Genomic DNA, 16,806 nt, shown 5'->3' on the forward strand with positions numbered 1-16,806 from the left:
GCAGGAGCGAGATGTGGGAGATGTTTATGGCAGGTGAACAAACACCTGTCACTTTGATAAGCCTGATTTATCTCAACTCAGATGTAAGCGGCATAGCTCTGGTCTTCGTGACAGCTTTGGCTGCCAACCTCACACACTGGAACGCGAGTCCTGTCTGCGGTGGTGATGTATACTGGAGAGTATGCGAGAGAAATGACTGACCAACTCACAGCAGTAACAGCTTCATTAAGGATCAGCTGGTGTGTTATGTGCATTAAGGTGGCATTCTGACCGCTAATGCAAGAAAAACTGACTGATACCTTTAAACTACTTGTCTCTCTGAAGGAAGACTGTAAGACAGAAGGCAATGCTATCTTACACCATGTGGTGCCTATAAAAAGCCTATTCAGTTTCATACTTATTGGCAACTAATTTCTTGTATAAAAATAAAAGTGCAATAAAACACGTTTTAAAAGAACTCCATACCTTTACATATGACAGAAAGTCTGCCCAACAAAAGTATTCATATCTCTTGGACTTTTTTTATGAAATTAGAGTACAACCAGAAATTTAAATGTATTTTATATGTCACATGCCAACATAAAACGGCATGTAATTGTAAAGTGGAAGGTAAATGAAACATAGTTTTCTTTTCCTTTTTTTTAATAATGAAAAATTCCCCAAACTATATTCCTATAGTTATAAAACCACTTTTCACTGCAGGTAAAGCTGTAAATCTCTTACATTACGTCTCTACCACCTTATATCTTTGAGCGTGAGCTATATTGCAAGGAATAATGGGTGATTATATTAAATGAAGAGTATCTAGAAACATCAATTGTCACATCTTGCCACAGATTCTCTACAGCAGGGGTCCTTAAATTCACTTCTCAAGGGCCGCTGTCCTTCAACTTTTAGATGCGTCTCTGCTTCAAATAATGACCTCATTATTTGGAACAGAACTTGACTGCGTAGGTAGCTGAGCCATTTGAGGTGTGGTTCTGTTCCAAATAAACTCCAGAGCAGTTCATTTATGGTGTGAAACTGATCCAACCTCATTTCAACGCAGCTACCAGGTGAACGCCGCAAGTCTGGCCTGAATGCCATTCCCCTGCTGAGTGGGTGGTGAATTGTGGAATGGAGTACAGTAAATCGACTAATAAACAAAGGTTGCACGTGTTTTTTGGCAGACCTGACTTGTACCATTCATGAACTGCAGTCGGAGTCAAATATCTGCTGGCGGCTGCAAATGATCTGGGGGCCATAATCCTGATCCAAACCATTCCATTGCATCTCTGGAAGCATGACTAGAGCCACTGATCTACTGGGAAGTGAACTTTAATCCCCGTCTCTTGTCTTTTGCAACTTCTGTCTGTCTGCCATTGATGTCTTTTATTTAGATTAATCCAGTTTGCCCATCAACTCTGACCCGTTTTCCTGTCCCAGAACAAAAAGACATTTCATTTTCCTTCAACTTCATAATTATGCATGTCTTTCTTATTGGTCAATCATATAAAATTCCAATAAAATACTATACATTTGTGGTTGCAGCAAGACAAAGTACCAAAAAGTTCAAAAGGCATAAAAATTTCTCCAGGGCTCTGTATGTCATGACTTCCGTAAGTTTCACTTTAAATGTGTCACATCTTTGAAAATGTCATAAACCAAACTGTACTCCATCTGCTGCTGAATTATGTTAAATGAAACTGACCTCTATTAATAGTGACTTGCAGTTAAAAAGTGACCATTTTAGATTTTAAGGTTCAAACGCAGATGTGGGGTGAAGAGCTTTAATTGAATCCTGATATATGGGGCATTATCTGGAGTGGGATAGGTGATACATATCCTGCAAAAAGCTTGGAGTTATCACATAAATAAAGCCTGAGTTATTCCTGACAGAAACTCTCCACGAAGCTGAGGTGAGACCTGCCGCTTAGTGACCTGCCCAATAATCCAACAGCTGACGGACTGATCCGGATTAAGTCATGGAGAGCAGCATAGATCAACCATCGGCACTCTTACTCTGTGCTTGGTAATAGTCAACAAACAAGAGAGCACTAATATCAGGACATTATTTGCAGCCAACAAACAATGTTGATGAAAATGATCAAGTTTTATTGATAATTTATGTTAGTTAAAATGTTTTGGAATTGCTTTATCTGAGCTGTAAAGCAGCTGTGAAAACTGACAGCTTCGTGTACCATCAAACCCAAAATATATTCATTATTATCCCCCAACAGCTCTGTTCATATATATTCAGCTCATGAAGGTGTGTTTTTATGGGGGAAAAGTATTAATTAGTGATATTCTGGTATCATTAGTGTTATTTACTGCGCTGGAGGATTAATGAGATGGTGGCATTTATCCTTTAAACATTATATCTTGATTTTAAATTGCATTAGAAGCGCCTGTATATATTGAAGATGTGCCTGTCCAGAACTAACAAGAGACAGGGGGGTTGAAGTTGTCACGCATTAAGGATATTTTTTTATTGGCACTTAAAGATGAGAGGCAGCTTTTAGCCTTGTTTGCCACTGACTAGGTGACCCATTGCCAAATATGTAAAAAGCAGGGGTCAAAAGGGCAAACACTGGCCCTATTTCAGTAATGAAGGCAATGTTTCACTGCAGTAGTCATACCTTGAACCTTGTCCCATTTCATCATGTTACAAGCATAGATTTTAATATGTGTAGGGTAATTTATATGACAAAGTTGCAGAAATGAGAGTATGATTGTGTTTTGTGACATTTTTTTAACAAATAATGTTGCACGCATTCATATCCTACTCCCTTTACCTATAAATAAAATCCAATGCAACCACGTTAAGCTGTGTGCATTTGCCTGTTTCTAATTCATTCACAGTATAAAGCCGTTCTGTGCAGGCCTGAGGTTTGTTAGATAACATTAGTGCACCGTAAAAACCAACAGGCACAGGTCAGAAATAAAGAAGTGAATAGGTTTACAGCAGGGTTAGCACATATTCCAAGTATTTAACGTCTCACATCACTGTTCAATTCATGAAAAGAGAAAAACTACAGCACAGCTGCAAACCCAAGACATGTATTTAAACCCGTAAGCTAAACAATGAGATCATTATTAAGGGAAACTGACAAAATGCCCATGGTGATTCTGGAGGAGCCCACAGAGGTTCACAGCTGAGCCAAGGTGGAGGAACCTGTTGACAGGACCACTACGTGTTTTCATGACCAGATGTGAAAGTGTGACAAGAGCAAAGCCATTGATGAATAAGAAAAGTTCTGCTTAAAGACCATATGGAAAACGCTGGTCTAATCAGACGAAATGTAGCTTTTCGGCCAACCTGCAAAATATCTGTGGAGAGAAACTAACACGGCGTAGCACACTGAGCACACTATCCCAATGGGGAAGAACGGTGGTGGCAGCATCATGCTGTGGAAGCTGGAGTTATAGACAAAGGATTTGGAGCTGAGGCAAAGATCCACCTTCCTGCAGAACAGATCAAACAGGCAGCTGGGGCAACAATGGGATGGCTTAGATCAGAACATATTTATATGCAAAAATGGCCCAGTCAAAGTCAAGGCCTGAAATCGGGAAAAATCGCAAATATTTTCCACCCAAATACCTCAACATAGCTTGAGCTATTGTGCAGCGAAGAATAGACAAATGTTTGAGATGCCATAAGTTTCCACAAAGGTGGGATAAATATAAGCCACACCTTTCATACTTATTTGTTAACAATGCTTAGTTTTCCTTCAGCTTCACAATAACATAAAGATTTTCTGTTGGTTTTTAATATGAAATTCCAAATAAGCTTTATTAAAGTCTGTGTTTGGAATGTGAAAAGCTATAAAAAAAAAGTGAAAGCATGTGAACAATTTTGCACAGCCTTATTGTTCTGGGCTTAAAATTCACAAATGATATTTGATAGAATTAAAGATTTAAACACAAAGATGGCTTCTAATGTCATATCTCTTGTTAGTTTTTCTACATTGACAAAAAACAAAGCCATTCTTCTCCATTTCCAGTGCTGTATATTCAATAAGTAATTATAGTAATTCATTACATCTTCAATTAGAAGGGAAGCTTTATTGCTGCACTATACCATAAAAGTCAGGATTTATGTTTTCTTTGAATGTCACCCAGAGGACAGAGGACTGTGGCTCATCACTCAACTCGAACAAAGCAGAGAGACAGCAGCCAGAAAATAGAAAAAATAGATACAGTGTGTTATTGGTTGATGAATGCATTTTTCTTTCCATTTCTCACTACTCTCTTCCCCCGACTCAAAACCTTGAGAAAACCCCTGACAAGGCCATGTTGTCGGAGTGCATTAAAATTGAAGCCCAGTTTTGGAATAACGGGAAAAAAAAAAGAAAAGAAAAACACACGTACAGTATATGTATCTAACCTCAGAGGGACACTGCACTGCTAACGCCGACTCTCCTGCTGTCAAACAGCTCCTCAGAGGGCGATAAGCATCCCGGCTTTCTGTGTGGCTGCCTGTCCTATTAGTGCACCTCAGCTGTTACAGTCAGGCAGGCGGCACAACCTCCCATCTGCCGCCGCTGTGATCCTCTGCCCAGCAAAGTCTCCCAGGTGCTTTAAATAAAAGGTCGCTTTGAAGCGTGGGACAGAAATGCTGAACATATGACAAAAAAAATATCTATTTTGATGAACCACGTTTTAGCCTTCTATGTTAAAAAATTGTACATTGGAGATCCGTTAGTATTGCTAAAATAGGTGGGTTATATACTGTATATTCTTGTTAATATGGCTTGTAAACCTCAGGTAAGGATTTTTGCTCCGTCACAAAGGTCACTTATGATTCTATAAGGAACTAGATTGCCACCTTGTGGCGTAAAAAAAAAGGGGAAATATACATATATATATATATATATATATATATATATATATATATATATATATATATATATATATAAATAAAAAAGCATCAGTGAGTGTTTGAATTTTTATTATCTTTGCCAAAAGCAACTCCAGAAAAGTATCACAAATAATTTTAACAGAAAATAAATACAAAAGTGCAGAAAAATGCTGGAAATATACTTTCAGTCAAATTGGCATCTTTATAATCATCAGCCTTGCTAATATTGAAACACTGGACTTATCTCAGAACCCTCCCAGCCCCCAACCCTAACATTCGATATATGAAACAGCAGGTAAGTGTATTAAGCAGGAGTCTCAGCAGCATAGAGCGTTTACATAGCGTACAGCTCCAACAGGTAGTCTCTAGGAACGATGCCGATCGCTCCGTTCTTCTCTCCGACCCACCAGCCGAAATTGTTGTACTCCTAGAAGCAAAGGAACAAGAATAATAGGCATGACTGCCTTTACTTAAACTGTTTAATTAATCATTAGCAAGAAAAAAAAAAGTAATTACAGGCTGAATCACACCCAGGAGCCTCTGCGTAATTGTCAATCTCAGGTTGTAATATTGAAATAAAAGGCCCTCGGCACACAAAGGGATAAAAAGCAGTGGCTTAAAAGATGATCTGATGAGACTCCACACACACAGTGATCCAAATGACTTTATAATGGCTTCGAGGCTTTTTAATTTTTTATTATTTGTCAAAATTTAGACAAAGTATTTTCTCTGATTTGTCTTTAAGCCAGTTTTTGATCATTTATCATTTGCTTGATTTGCATTTCACTTGGGATCTTTCTGCTAAGTTTCTGATTTTTCTCTGATGTAGATTTACATTTATTTTTGTTGCTCTTCTTAGTGTCCATTAACTATCTCTTTGTGACCATTTTAGCTCTAGAAATTAAATCATTCTGTCCTTTTTATAGGCCCTCTGCCTCTGACTTAAAATTGTGTTCAGTTGTAACATAGTTATATTATTATTATTATATCTTTCACTTAGCTTGCTGTTTTGATTGAACTTGATTGGTGTTTCACTTTTAATATCTTACTCGTCATTTTCTATCCAGCAACAGTCCTAAAATATACATTTTTGTGTTCATTTTGTCCATTGTTTCCATTCTATTTGGGCTGTTTTGTGTCACATTCTCTGTTATTTTACATCCTGCTTTAACTGTCAAGTTTTATTGGTCATTTTAAAACAAAGATATTTTCTCTGGAAATATAAATATCAAGCATTAATTTTCCCTTCTTTCTGAGACGTGATTTTTTAAGCCCTACTAATTGTCTTAGCTAGCTTTGTAATAGACAAGATGGCATATCCCATCAACAACTTCATACAGTTTGTTGTTGCCCATCCCCAACATTCAGCTGTCACGTTAAGATTGCAAACCAACATTTTAATCCACGGCACCAAAAAAAGTCATCAATGGGCATTGCACGTAAATTTTTCCAAGCCCAAAAGGAGACAGCTCCAAGTGACGGTCAGAATGCTGAGATGAGAGAAAGACAGCATGAGGGGAGATCTGAGACCATCTCTCTCTTTTTGGACAAGAGCCTGACCTCACATCAAAGTCTTTCCAGAACATGAATCAAGACTAGAGCTCAGGTTCTGACAGGGCAGAAGGAGGGCAAACTGAGGGAACATTTTAAAGACAGAAATCAGGGACAAGCCGGATCCACATCTGAGTCCATCTTATTCTGCAAGTCAGTGAATTAAATGAATTAGACTTCACTTTGCATTATATGTTTGGCTAGCAGTATTAGCAATAACCAGATTCTGGTGTTACATTATTTCTTTAGATAAAGAAGAGAGCACTTGCAGTCTGTGTTAGAGTCTTGGCATAACACTTATAAATACTTTACAATAGTCCATTGCACTAGAAAAATTACTTTTGGAGGGTATAAAATGCAAAGGATTTAAATTCTAATCAATCAAATTGATTATATATTTAAACTCTTGACTGTCATGATGACACTGGTGCCCTCATGGACCCATTGACTTGCAAGTAATCGTTTTGGGGGTGATGGTTATTAATGTAGAATAATAGTTATATATTATTAGTATTAATTACTTTAGATATAAAATATTGCCTAAGAAAATTTTGGTATGAATTCAACTTAGTTCAGTTAGCTGTTATTTACATTAGTTGGTAATACAATGCAAATATGTTTGTACTTGTATTAGAAATGAATAGGATTAATTTATTACAGGATTAGAACCATGATAGGGTTTTACCATTAGAAGGTTTCTGTTTTAAATAAATTTATATTGAACTCTAAATCTTTTTTATAACAGTTCTGATGCTGAAGCCCAACTTGCAAGCAAGTGGTGTTTCTTGCTAATGAACAGCACATAATAACTGGTAATTATTAAATGGGTAATTATTAAATGATGGCTCGTTACAATAAATTTCGAACATTTACTAGCTCGCAATATTTTGTCATTATTAAGCTAGCATTAGCTCTAAGGTTTTTGTCAAGTTGGTTAGCAGGCTAGCCCACAAGGACAGCCATTGCCAAACAGCTCGTCTTTTCTTAATTCTAGGAAAAACCTAGAATTAAAACTAAAAGTTCGGTAACATTTTTTTAGCTATAACAAACCAACTCTCAATATTTGTCAGGGTTTTTTTTTATTTTTTTTATGGATTGTCAAATTAGTATCAAAAACATTAGAAGATTTGAATAGTTTTTTTTAATATCATAAAATATCAACAAAAAATGTTTGACTTTAAAGGTGTGTTACATGGTCCAAATGACACTTCATCTGGACCACTGGAGGAGTAGGCTGTGGTGTGTGTGCATGTCTGTGTGCGGCTGTGGGGGTGCACAGGGGTGTGTCCGTGTGTGCGATGACTTCCTGCCTCCAGCCTTTGAAAACAGCAACACCTCATTGTATAGTTGGCTGGCTGACAAATAAGTTAAGGTTGAGTGAGTGCTGGACACAACTTGGGAATGAATATACAGAGCTGTGGATGACTAATGATACCACACCCTGTGAGAACACACACACATTAACACAAACACCCAAAACCGAAAAAGGGCACGCTGTCGTAATTGAATTACAGGAAATTCTTCGGTTGCATCGGTTCATGAAGATGAAATGTGAAAACGTTCCCCCTAAATGTTGAGTTTTTAGATGCTATGCTCATTAATTATTCTTTGCACTTTCTGTGGGGGGGGCTCAGAGGGTTGTGCACATGCGTGTAAAAGGAGAGCAATCGGCTGTGCAGCCTATTCGAACAGCTATCAAACTCTCAGGTCCTGTCTTCAGGAGGGGTCTCGTAGCTGGAACACCACACCTATTACTGGGATCTGTGGTGGGGGAGGGATACAAAGCAGACTTGTGGAAGAGGAAGGGAGACGGCCAAGCTTTTAGCTGCAGCTGGCTGTGGTCCAGACGGGTTTTATGGTCATTGCACTCGGAGCAGGCCACAACCCCCAACACCAAGGTTTCAGCTAATGGCACTCAGTGAAAGGGCAACTTGATTCTTGGTTTTTTTCCACACAACAGGACAGAACAATAAACCAGGATTCAACTGATAAGCATTATTAGGGTTTTCTACTTTGTGCATTTGGATTTGCACAGTAATGGCTGAGTGGTCAATGGAGAATTAGTCTGGCTGATGTTCTACTCCCCAGTGTGACATACAAAACAAATTTCAGTCTCTTAATTACAGAAATCAAATAATTTCTATTTAATTATTTTGTTAGCAAAAGGGAATATAATTTTATTACCAAAATTACCTTATTATATCTGATTTAAAGAATATGTTACTTTATTTTTTTTCCTTCTCCCTCCCCAACCCTTTTTCAGCATTTAAAGGTTTTTTATTCCGGGTATTAGATTAAGTCATTTCCTGTAATTCAAGATTAGCATTAAATTATATTTAACCACTACCAATATTACATTATTATTTTGGTTAGTAAGGCAGTATTTCAACAGTAACTGATCAATGAGTTAGGTACAACCTATCTGAACAAAAGAGCTAAATGCTTTGCCACTAGATGGCAGACTTGAATTTTAAAAGTTACTCGGCCAGCTGTCGGCAGTCTGTCCCATATGACTGCATGCATCATAGGAACTAAACCAGACAAGAAATATAGTCTGTTCAGATGGAGCACATTTCACACTTTTTTTTTAACATACCACATAATCCAACATCCATCTGTAAAAATATGGAATTCCACCTCTTATTTCAAGACCACTGTTCCAAATGTGGAATGTATCAACAAATCCTATTTGGAGCTTACTCAAAGTAGCCAAGTACAAAAGAGCTCCTGTTTGATTACAGAGTGGAGGTACAGAACAGGCCCTCAGTTCTCCTGGCACTGCCCGGCTGACAAGCCTCGGAAATTGTGCGTCCACTACACGTCTTCACCTGCTCCGAATGCTAAGCCTGGGTTTCCTGAAAACACACATTCCTATTTAGAGAGGTGATAGAGATGCATGAGAGGTGTGTGTGGGCTCGGGGCAGCTCAGCGCCTGGCATGGCAGCAGTGACAGAGCGCTGAAATACTCCAGATGGGAATGATGGAATGATGTTGTGTGCCAGTAAAGCCAGAATCTGCCAACAGCACTAAAGCAGTTTCCACTGCGATACATTTAATCCTCTGTGTTGGGGTTCCAGAGAAAAACCTCTAGCCAGGTCCATCTCTGACCGTCCCCTCAGGCTGAGAAACAAGCACCGCCAGTAAAATATCAAGAAAATCTGCTTCTTTTAAGGACTTAGACAATTTAGCTTCGATGGGCTAATCAGTAGAGTCAGATAATCATTTAGTCAGCAGACCTGATTGTTTTTACATTTCCTCAGAGATGAATTGTCGTAATTCTATCCTCTATAGGAGAGAAAACAACAGTTGATCTCTGACACCCAGAGCTCCCTGATCCATACCTTGCTCAGGATGTAGATGGCCTCTCCACGTTTGAAAGACAGCTCATCTGGGTGGTCCCCAGTGCAGTCCCATAAGCCTTGGTAAAAGTTTGCATAGTCTGTGCTCTTGTCAGCTGTGCAAGGAGAAACAAAACGAGATGATATAAGGAGTTTCAAGTTAAGTTAATTTAATTTTCCACTTGCGTTAATCAGGATGCTGAAACAATTTTTTTGGCTGAGATAAATATTGGTAAGACAGACTCACATTTGCTCTGAGATGCCATTGATACAATTTAGAAATGCTAAAGGTCTTTATAGCAGTGCTGTAATCTACCCAGTGTTCCTAGCTGCAGAACTAAACAAGGGCAGGCATTGTTGAGTTTCTAAGCTCCTCAGAACCATATGAAACAAACCATGTGAAACAAAACATGTGAAACGAACCATATGAAAACCAGAAATGTGTGGAAACTCTTGGCTCCTTTAAATCAAGATGAAAAAGATTGCTTACTGCAGCCTTTGTTTAAGATCTTTCCTACTCACTGTTTTTCTCAACCTAGCCATTTGTTTGATTAAGCATTTATATTTCTGTGTTTCTTCATTATGGTATTCTGAAAATAAAAAAACCCAATTTATATAAATACTTTGCTTTAGATGGAATGCTCTTTCCTTCTTTTCCTTTATTTTTTTAGTAAAGCCCTTTATACTACCCATATGTATACACGGGGCTATGCACATAAACTGGCTTAAACAGTTTGTGTTGGAGTTCCTGGTAGGAAAATACTTATCTACATACATGTTTTGGGGCAGTTTCTCTATTTAAGCAACACCCATTTTGCTTCTGTTAGTAACCCTATTTTCTTGCTTAAAATATGCAATGATATTTCTGGTGTTTTAACATGCTAAGTGTCGTAAGAGGAAGTTGAGCAAGTCAAGCAAAGTTATTTCCAGAATTGTGTACAGTAACTTTCAGTTATTCTCAGGCGCTTCCTCTGTCATTGTTGCGACTTCCTCTTCACTTCAGCTTTTAAACATTCACTTGATCAGATCCATCTGCCGTTATTAGTTAAAGTTGTAAGTATATTCAGAAACAATACCTCCAGGTGCAGTAGAATTGGCAGCAACAGGAGGAGGATGAAGAGGAGGTTTGGATGATGGTTCAACTTTTGGTGGAGGTTTGGCTGGAGCAGGCATCTCGTCATCTGGAGAAAATACCGCCATACTGATGCATTAGTGTGCATTTCAAATTTTGTAGAAAGGACAGAAAATGGGATTTGATTTTTTAACATCATATCATAACTGTGACAGTGATTAGTGTAGAATGTGGTCAGACCTGGCAGCTCTTCGTAGATTTCTTCTCCCGGGGCAAAAGCAGGAGCAGTTCCAACGTCATCATACATGAACTGTTCGTCATCTTCTTCTTCGGGAATAATGCCCGACATATCTAATAAAACAAAAAACAATAATGGAAAGTTTATCTCATGTTTTGTTTTTTGTTTTTTCAAAAAGCACATAAATGATTTTATGTTCTTTGGTGAACCTTTAGTACTAAAACAACGAAAATGGATACTACGGATGAAACAGAACCAAGACTCCCCAACTGTGGTGAAAGTATCACTGGAACTATGTGATTCGCCTTTACATGGTATTCAGAAGAAATGTTGGTACAAACCCTTTGCAAGGTAAACACAATGTTAGACAACAACATAAAGAGAAGTGGACAAAAGTGAACCAAAATCAATTAACTTTTGTTTTTGGTTCTATTGCTATTTATCTCTAAAGTTGGAATGTGAATATGACAACATTGAAGTTGAAAGTTGAAACAGGACAGGATTTCTTAGCATTTTATGCACTAAAAAGGGACCCGCTCACTAACCAAGGCTGCACAGTACTGTGTGCAGGACGGATTTAATGAGAAACTAACCATGAGAGATGCAACTACAAACTCTAGTACAGTAGCTGTCACTGCATCTCAACACTGTTACCAACTCCTCTAAGAAAAATAGCTATAAGCATTCTTAATAAGTTGCTTAATGATGTTATCACCTAATTTACCTAAATTGCATAAAAACAGATACTCATGTATAAAATGATGCCATTTAATTTACCTGAATTGCATAACTAACAAATGGTATGTAATTGTCATGGATACTCCAGGAGGAGTGAACAATATAGCAGAAGTAAAAGACACCCTAAACATGTCTAGAATTACAAATTAACTCTTTTTTTTTGGTTGTCATTTTAGTGTATATATTGCTATTTAGTTAAATTTTTCTGATATATTTGGGAAGGGAGTAGATTCCATTGCAACACAAGTTATTCTTCAACAGAAGCTAGATTTATCACTTTTCTGAAACAGTGACTGAAGAAGTCTAGGCAGCAGCCATAATATCTTTAAGGACAGGGTTGATAAGAAAGCTACGACTTTTCAACTTATAGCTAACCATTTTTTTTTATTATTATTTAAAAATGGCTACCTATGTTTAAAATTAAATATACAACTTAACCCTAACACAACACATAGAAAACATTTTTTTTTTTTTAATTAAATTAAACTTCCAAAACAATCCATTATCACAGTTTTAATATGCCTGTTATTGTGTTGGTATTTGGAATTTCTTGCATTTACTGAGGTGAAGCTGGGTATACAAAACTTGGAGAACCACTAAAACAAAGCCCAATATAGTATACATTTGGAAGCTCTCATACCTTGCAACACAAAGTCTATTTGTTTCACCCATTCCTCTGCCTCCTTCGTTGATGATGCACAAAACTGAAAACAAACAAAAAAGAAATTAAAACAGTGCAACACTCTGCATGTATTAATTAGTGGTACTGCATCTGTGCATGAGAAAATGTTCTGCACAGAGCAGCATGAAAATTAGGAACACTCATTTAGACATTTCAAATATGCATTTTGTGTTGAACTGTTGCACAGACAGCAATGACTGCAGAGTAAAATGACTGATGTGAGTAAATATTACCGCTCCATTAAAAAAAAAAAAAAGTATCAGTGAGACAAGCGAACCTGATAGACTCGCTTGTCTGGAGCAGAAATTTCAAAGCAGCAGTCCTTCTTTGAGTCTTTCCGTAAGCTGTTGTTCATTTTGACAGTGTAGCCATCGATGCCGAATTCGCCTTTCTGCTGCTTGTCTTGTTGCAGAAGATAAAAGTACCATTATAAACGGTCAACATAATGCAGATATAATTTAAAAAAATTATAATAATACAAAAACCTCTTTACTGCCAGACTATACCTTTCTCACTGCCATAATAGTAGAAGGTGTGATGGCTCAGAGCACACCATCTCTTCTGCCATTCGGTGCCAAAAAAGCTGTGATCTGTGCAGAGAAAGACGATTTACATAAAAGTAACGAGGCATTTTAGTTGACCGTTTCAGTGGTTTGCACGTGACATTGTTTTCATACTACAGTTTAGAGTAGGATCATTATGTACAATATTCAGTGTTTACAAATATATTTTAGAATACATTATATAATATATCGTATTATGTATACAATATATGCTATTTTGTGTCATGCAAACTTCATTATGAACAAACATTCCTTTTCAAAAGTTAAAAGGTTTAACAGGAGACCAAAGACTCGGCCCTTAACTTTCACAGATCATACGGTGCCTTATACAAAGGTTGCAACTTTTTTTTTTTTTTTACACTTGTTCATGTTGCAGCCACAATCTTTTGCTTGTTTTATATGCGATGAACTGATTGTGATATATGCAGCGCAATCCTGAATGAAAGCCTATTAGAAGCTGCAAAGTTCATGAGACTAGGATAGTGGTTTAGAGCAAAGCACATTCATGTGTTGGAATGCCCCAGTAAAAGTCAAGACCTTTAACCAAATGAGAATCTGGGCAAGACTTCAAAATTATTGATCACAAATGCTTCCAATAAAATCTGACTGAGCATAAGCTATGTTGCAATGAAGAATTGTTAAAAAAAAATAATCTATCGATATGTAAAATTTGTAGAAGCATATACAAAAAACAACTTCAATGACAAATGATAGATAAAAAGGAGTTCCACAAAGTACTGACTCAGGGAGTCCACCCAATTCACAATTATGCGCCAACATGCTGACTTATCACATAAAATCCTGATAAAACATATTGAAATCTTTGCCTGCAATTTGACAAAAAAGTAAGAAAGTTCAGGGACTTAATATTTTTTGCAAAGCTGACTGTACTTCATTGTCCAGACAAACAGAGTCTGTTCTAGATTTCATTTATTTAGCTATATTTAGTAGAGCACCAACCCTTCCTGCGTTTCTCCAGATATCCTGCTTTGAAGACAGACGTCAAGTCCTGGGCTGCAACGGGCGGGGCCTGCTGCGCACCTGTAGAGGACCAAGAACAATGTAATGTATCAAATCAAACGCATCCTTTTGAAATGTTAAAATGAAAAGGGTGTTTCTATGTTTTCATAAGTGTGTCAACAATAGTTTCAGGGAAACTTAGACATGGGGCATTTGTTTATTTGACAATAATTAAACAGCAGAACCCATAAATGCCCCACTCACCTATATTTCTCAGTATGCAAGGCTTGCCTTGCAACTTCAATGCAAGTGTCTAAATGCTGTGTCATAGTTGCTTTGTGTGAAAGAGAAGCCATAAAAGTGGCAGCTGCTTAAGGCCCATAAACCCCCACAGTCCCTTAATCATCATTCCACAAGGAATTCCCTTGTACTTTTCTCTACACAGTAAGTATGAAATATTGGATTGATTCCCTTCGAGAAGCATGCTGGATTAAAGTGCTTGAAAACTGGAGGGGATGTTTTTGCACAAACTTCAGTCATGGCAGTAATTTTTAGTCCCCTGGCCGTGTCTGAGAGCAATAAAATACACTCTAGCTGTAGAAAGAGGGGGTGGTGGCAGTGAAGGGGTGGTGGGCTAAAAGGAGGCGGCGAGGGGCAGCAGTTGTTCCTCTGAATTGCTTCCCAAGTGTGTTGCCGAGTTACAGTTGGAATGTCTCCCTCACCGTGTCACTCAAAGTCACTTTCTCCGTGGGGCAAACACAGATTTGTGAATTTCCTGACGTTTTTCCACAGCTTGTTCAGTTAATGCGCTCTGCGTGTACCCCAAGTGGTTTATACCTTCGAACGCATCTTCGTCCTTGTCTGTCCGCTCCGACTGCATAGAGCCTCCGTCGTTGTTGCTGTCAACTTCCTCATCCTCATCTGAATCATCTCCACCTACTGGAGTAAATAAGAGCTGTCAGGCAATGTGTGATTTGGTTATGTTCATGTACTGACGGTTCTCCTTTTCCAAGCTACTTCGACAAGTATCAAATAGACAAAATAGTTAAGCATTTATGAATCAAAACCAAAATTCTATATTTGCAACTCCAGATCTGCAACACTGCAACAGGAAGAAAAAAAGAATAAGATGATAAAGACAAACACTCACCTTTGTCTTTGAAATCTTGGGGGAAACTGTAGATAAGACAATATATTGACATTACTAGTTCAAAACATGCATCAGTGATAAAGTATATGATGACTCAATGTCAGCTTTGTAAGCAATCATGATCGCAGGAAATGTTTAATGCACAGTACATGTGGCATTACCTTAGTTTGACCTCCTTGATCCGTTTGATAAAGGTGTCCCTCCTCTCTTTTGCCTTCTTGCTTAAATTTTCTGCTTTTAGTCCATCCCAGAGGAACTGTTCCAAATCTAAGTAAAGCAGCAGAGGAAACATTTAAAGATGCCCTTTCCCTCACAGCAAATAGACATTGACAATAAAAAAAAACACAGGATTTAGTAACGAAGTACAGATTTCCAGAGAAAAGTCATGAACATGTGTACTAGTGAAAAGCAAAATCTGTGAAATTGCAGGAAGAATGGAGCTCATCAGTTGCTGTTGATAAACAACCTGGTGGATGAGCGACTGTAGACAGATGATGATGATGATGATGATGAAGATTCTGAGACGCTACAGCTGCATAAAGCTGCCTGGATGGTTGAGATTAATGATTAATTTTAAGTCTTTCTTCCTGGTAATTACTTTCCCCATGGGTTATTCTGAAAATTATTGTTGGTGCATGAAGCAAGTTTTTCTCTGTCTTGATCAGCTTTTCTCCTGATTTGAATCCTTTAATAATTTGATTGATATATAATATGATTTCACATTCCCCAAAAATGAATTCTGGCCATTGCAATGTGCTCTTGTTGTTTTCATAACATGCGAGTCAGGTGTCTCCTTTGATTAACCTAACTTTAAATATCAAGACTTTGAATGCTTATTTGTCACTAGCCTGTTGTGATGTCACCAGACGAATGTGTCAAAGTTTACTTTTCAACATTATTTCCTCTTGATTAGTGAATTATTGCAGTTTATCACAAAAATAGAAAAGCTGACCGTGGTGAGTTGTTCAGTAAGTGTTAGGTCATGACTAAAGCTTTGGTTGATTTTAGAGAAATATCTGACAGGCAGCTTTAAACGTCCTTACTTTGTACGTTTACCGCTGATGTGCGGCAGACCACAAAGGCATCAAACCGGATGTTTGAACTATAGCTGACTGTCAGGGTCACCAGGTGAGAGCAATGTTTATTGATTAAGCTTAAGCAGCGAGATTTTCCGCTGCAAAGAGGTATGACAGGAACTGATATAACGAAAGAACATCACTCGTTTTGAGTGGATGGTTCCTCTTTTCTCAGACTGCTTTCCCAAAGCCTAGTGAAAGAAAAATCACGCGAGAAAAACACCGACAAACAATCAATCACTGATCGATGAGTTCACCTGAAATCAGCGTTGTTAGCTCGTCGGGAATCGCACGCATCGTAGCAAGGAGTGACAGCTTGAGCTCGGTGGACGCCAAGAGAGAAACGTAACAGTACACGGAAGCAGCAGCAGCAGCTCTGTCTCTCACACGGAAGTCTGTTTGTCAATTATTTCTAAAAGTGACCACTCGGTTCCGCATGGAGATAAACAAGCGAGAGCCGCGTGACGTGCACTCGGGAGGAGCCACGCTGACATTTATTGGTCTCTGCCTGTCAGCTTATTGCTCCGCAGACACGGAGCTGATGCTTTAATGGTCCTCCGGCTCTTTAAACAATAATAAAGTCTGGAAATCATATTTT

General features: G+C 38.1%; 1 protein-coding gene across 2 annotated transcripts; it reads right to left on the minus strand.

Moving 5' to 3' along the window:
* Positions 1-4,913: 4,913 nt before the first annotated feature.
* On the minus strand, positions 4,914-16,636 carry skap2 (src kinase associated phosphoprotein 2). Of its 2 annotated transcripts, none has more exons than XM_032554456.1 (12): positions 16,466-16,636; positions 15,294-15,399; positions 15,133-15,158; positions 14,820-14,918; positions 13,983-14,063; positions 12,966-13,049; positions 12,737-12,861; positions 12,418-12,481; positions 11,042-11,152; positions 10,806-10,910; positions 9,733-9,845; positions 4,914-5,267 (listed from the first exon to the last, which is right to left on the minus strand). In XM_032554456.1, exons 1-12 carry the CDS (start codon positions 16,503-16,505, stop codon positions 5,175-5,177), a joined length of 1,047 nt encoding a protein of 348 aa, XP_032410347.1. In that variant the 5' UTR covers positions 16,506-16,636; the 3' UTR covers positions 4,914-5,174. The 2 variants fall into 2 exon arrangements, with proteins under 2 accessions (XP_032410347.1, XP_032410342.1); XM_032554451.1 differs by having other exon boundaries at positions 14,820-14,921.
* Positions 16,637-16,806: the final 170 nt, after the last annotated feature.

Source organism: Xiphophorus hellerii, chromosome 3, assembly GCF_003331165.1.
Source record: "Xiphophorus hellerii strain 12219 chromosome 3, Xiphophorus_hellerii-4.1, whole genome shotgun sequence".
NCBI lineage: Eukaryota > Metazoa > Chordata > Actinopteri > Cyprinodontiformes > Poeciliidae > Xiphophorus > Xiphophorus hellerii.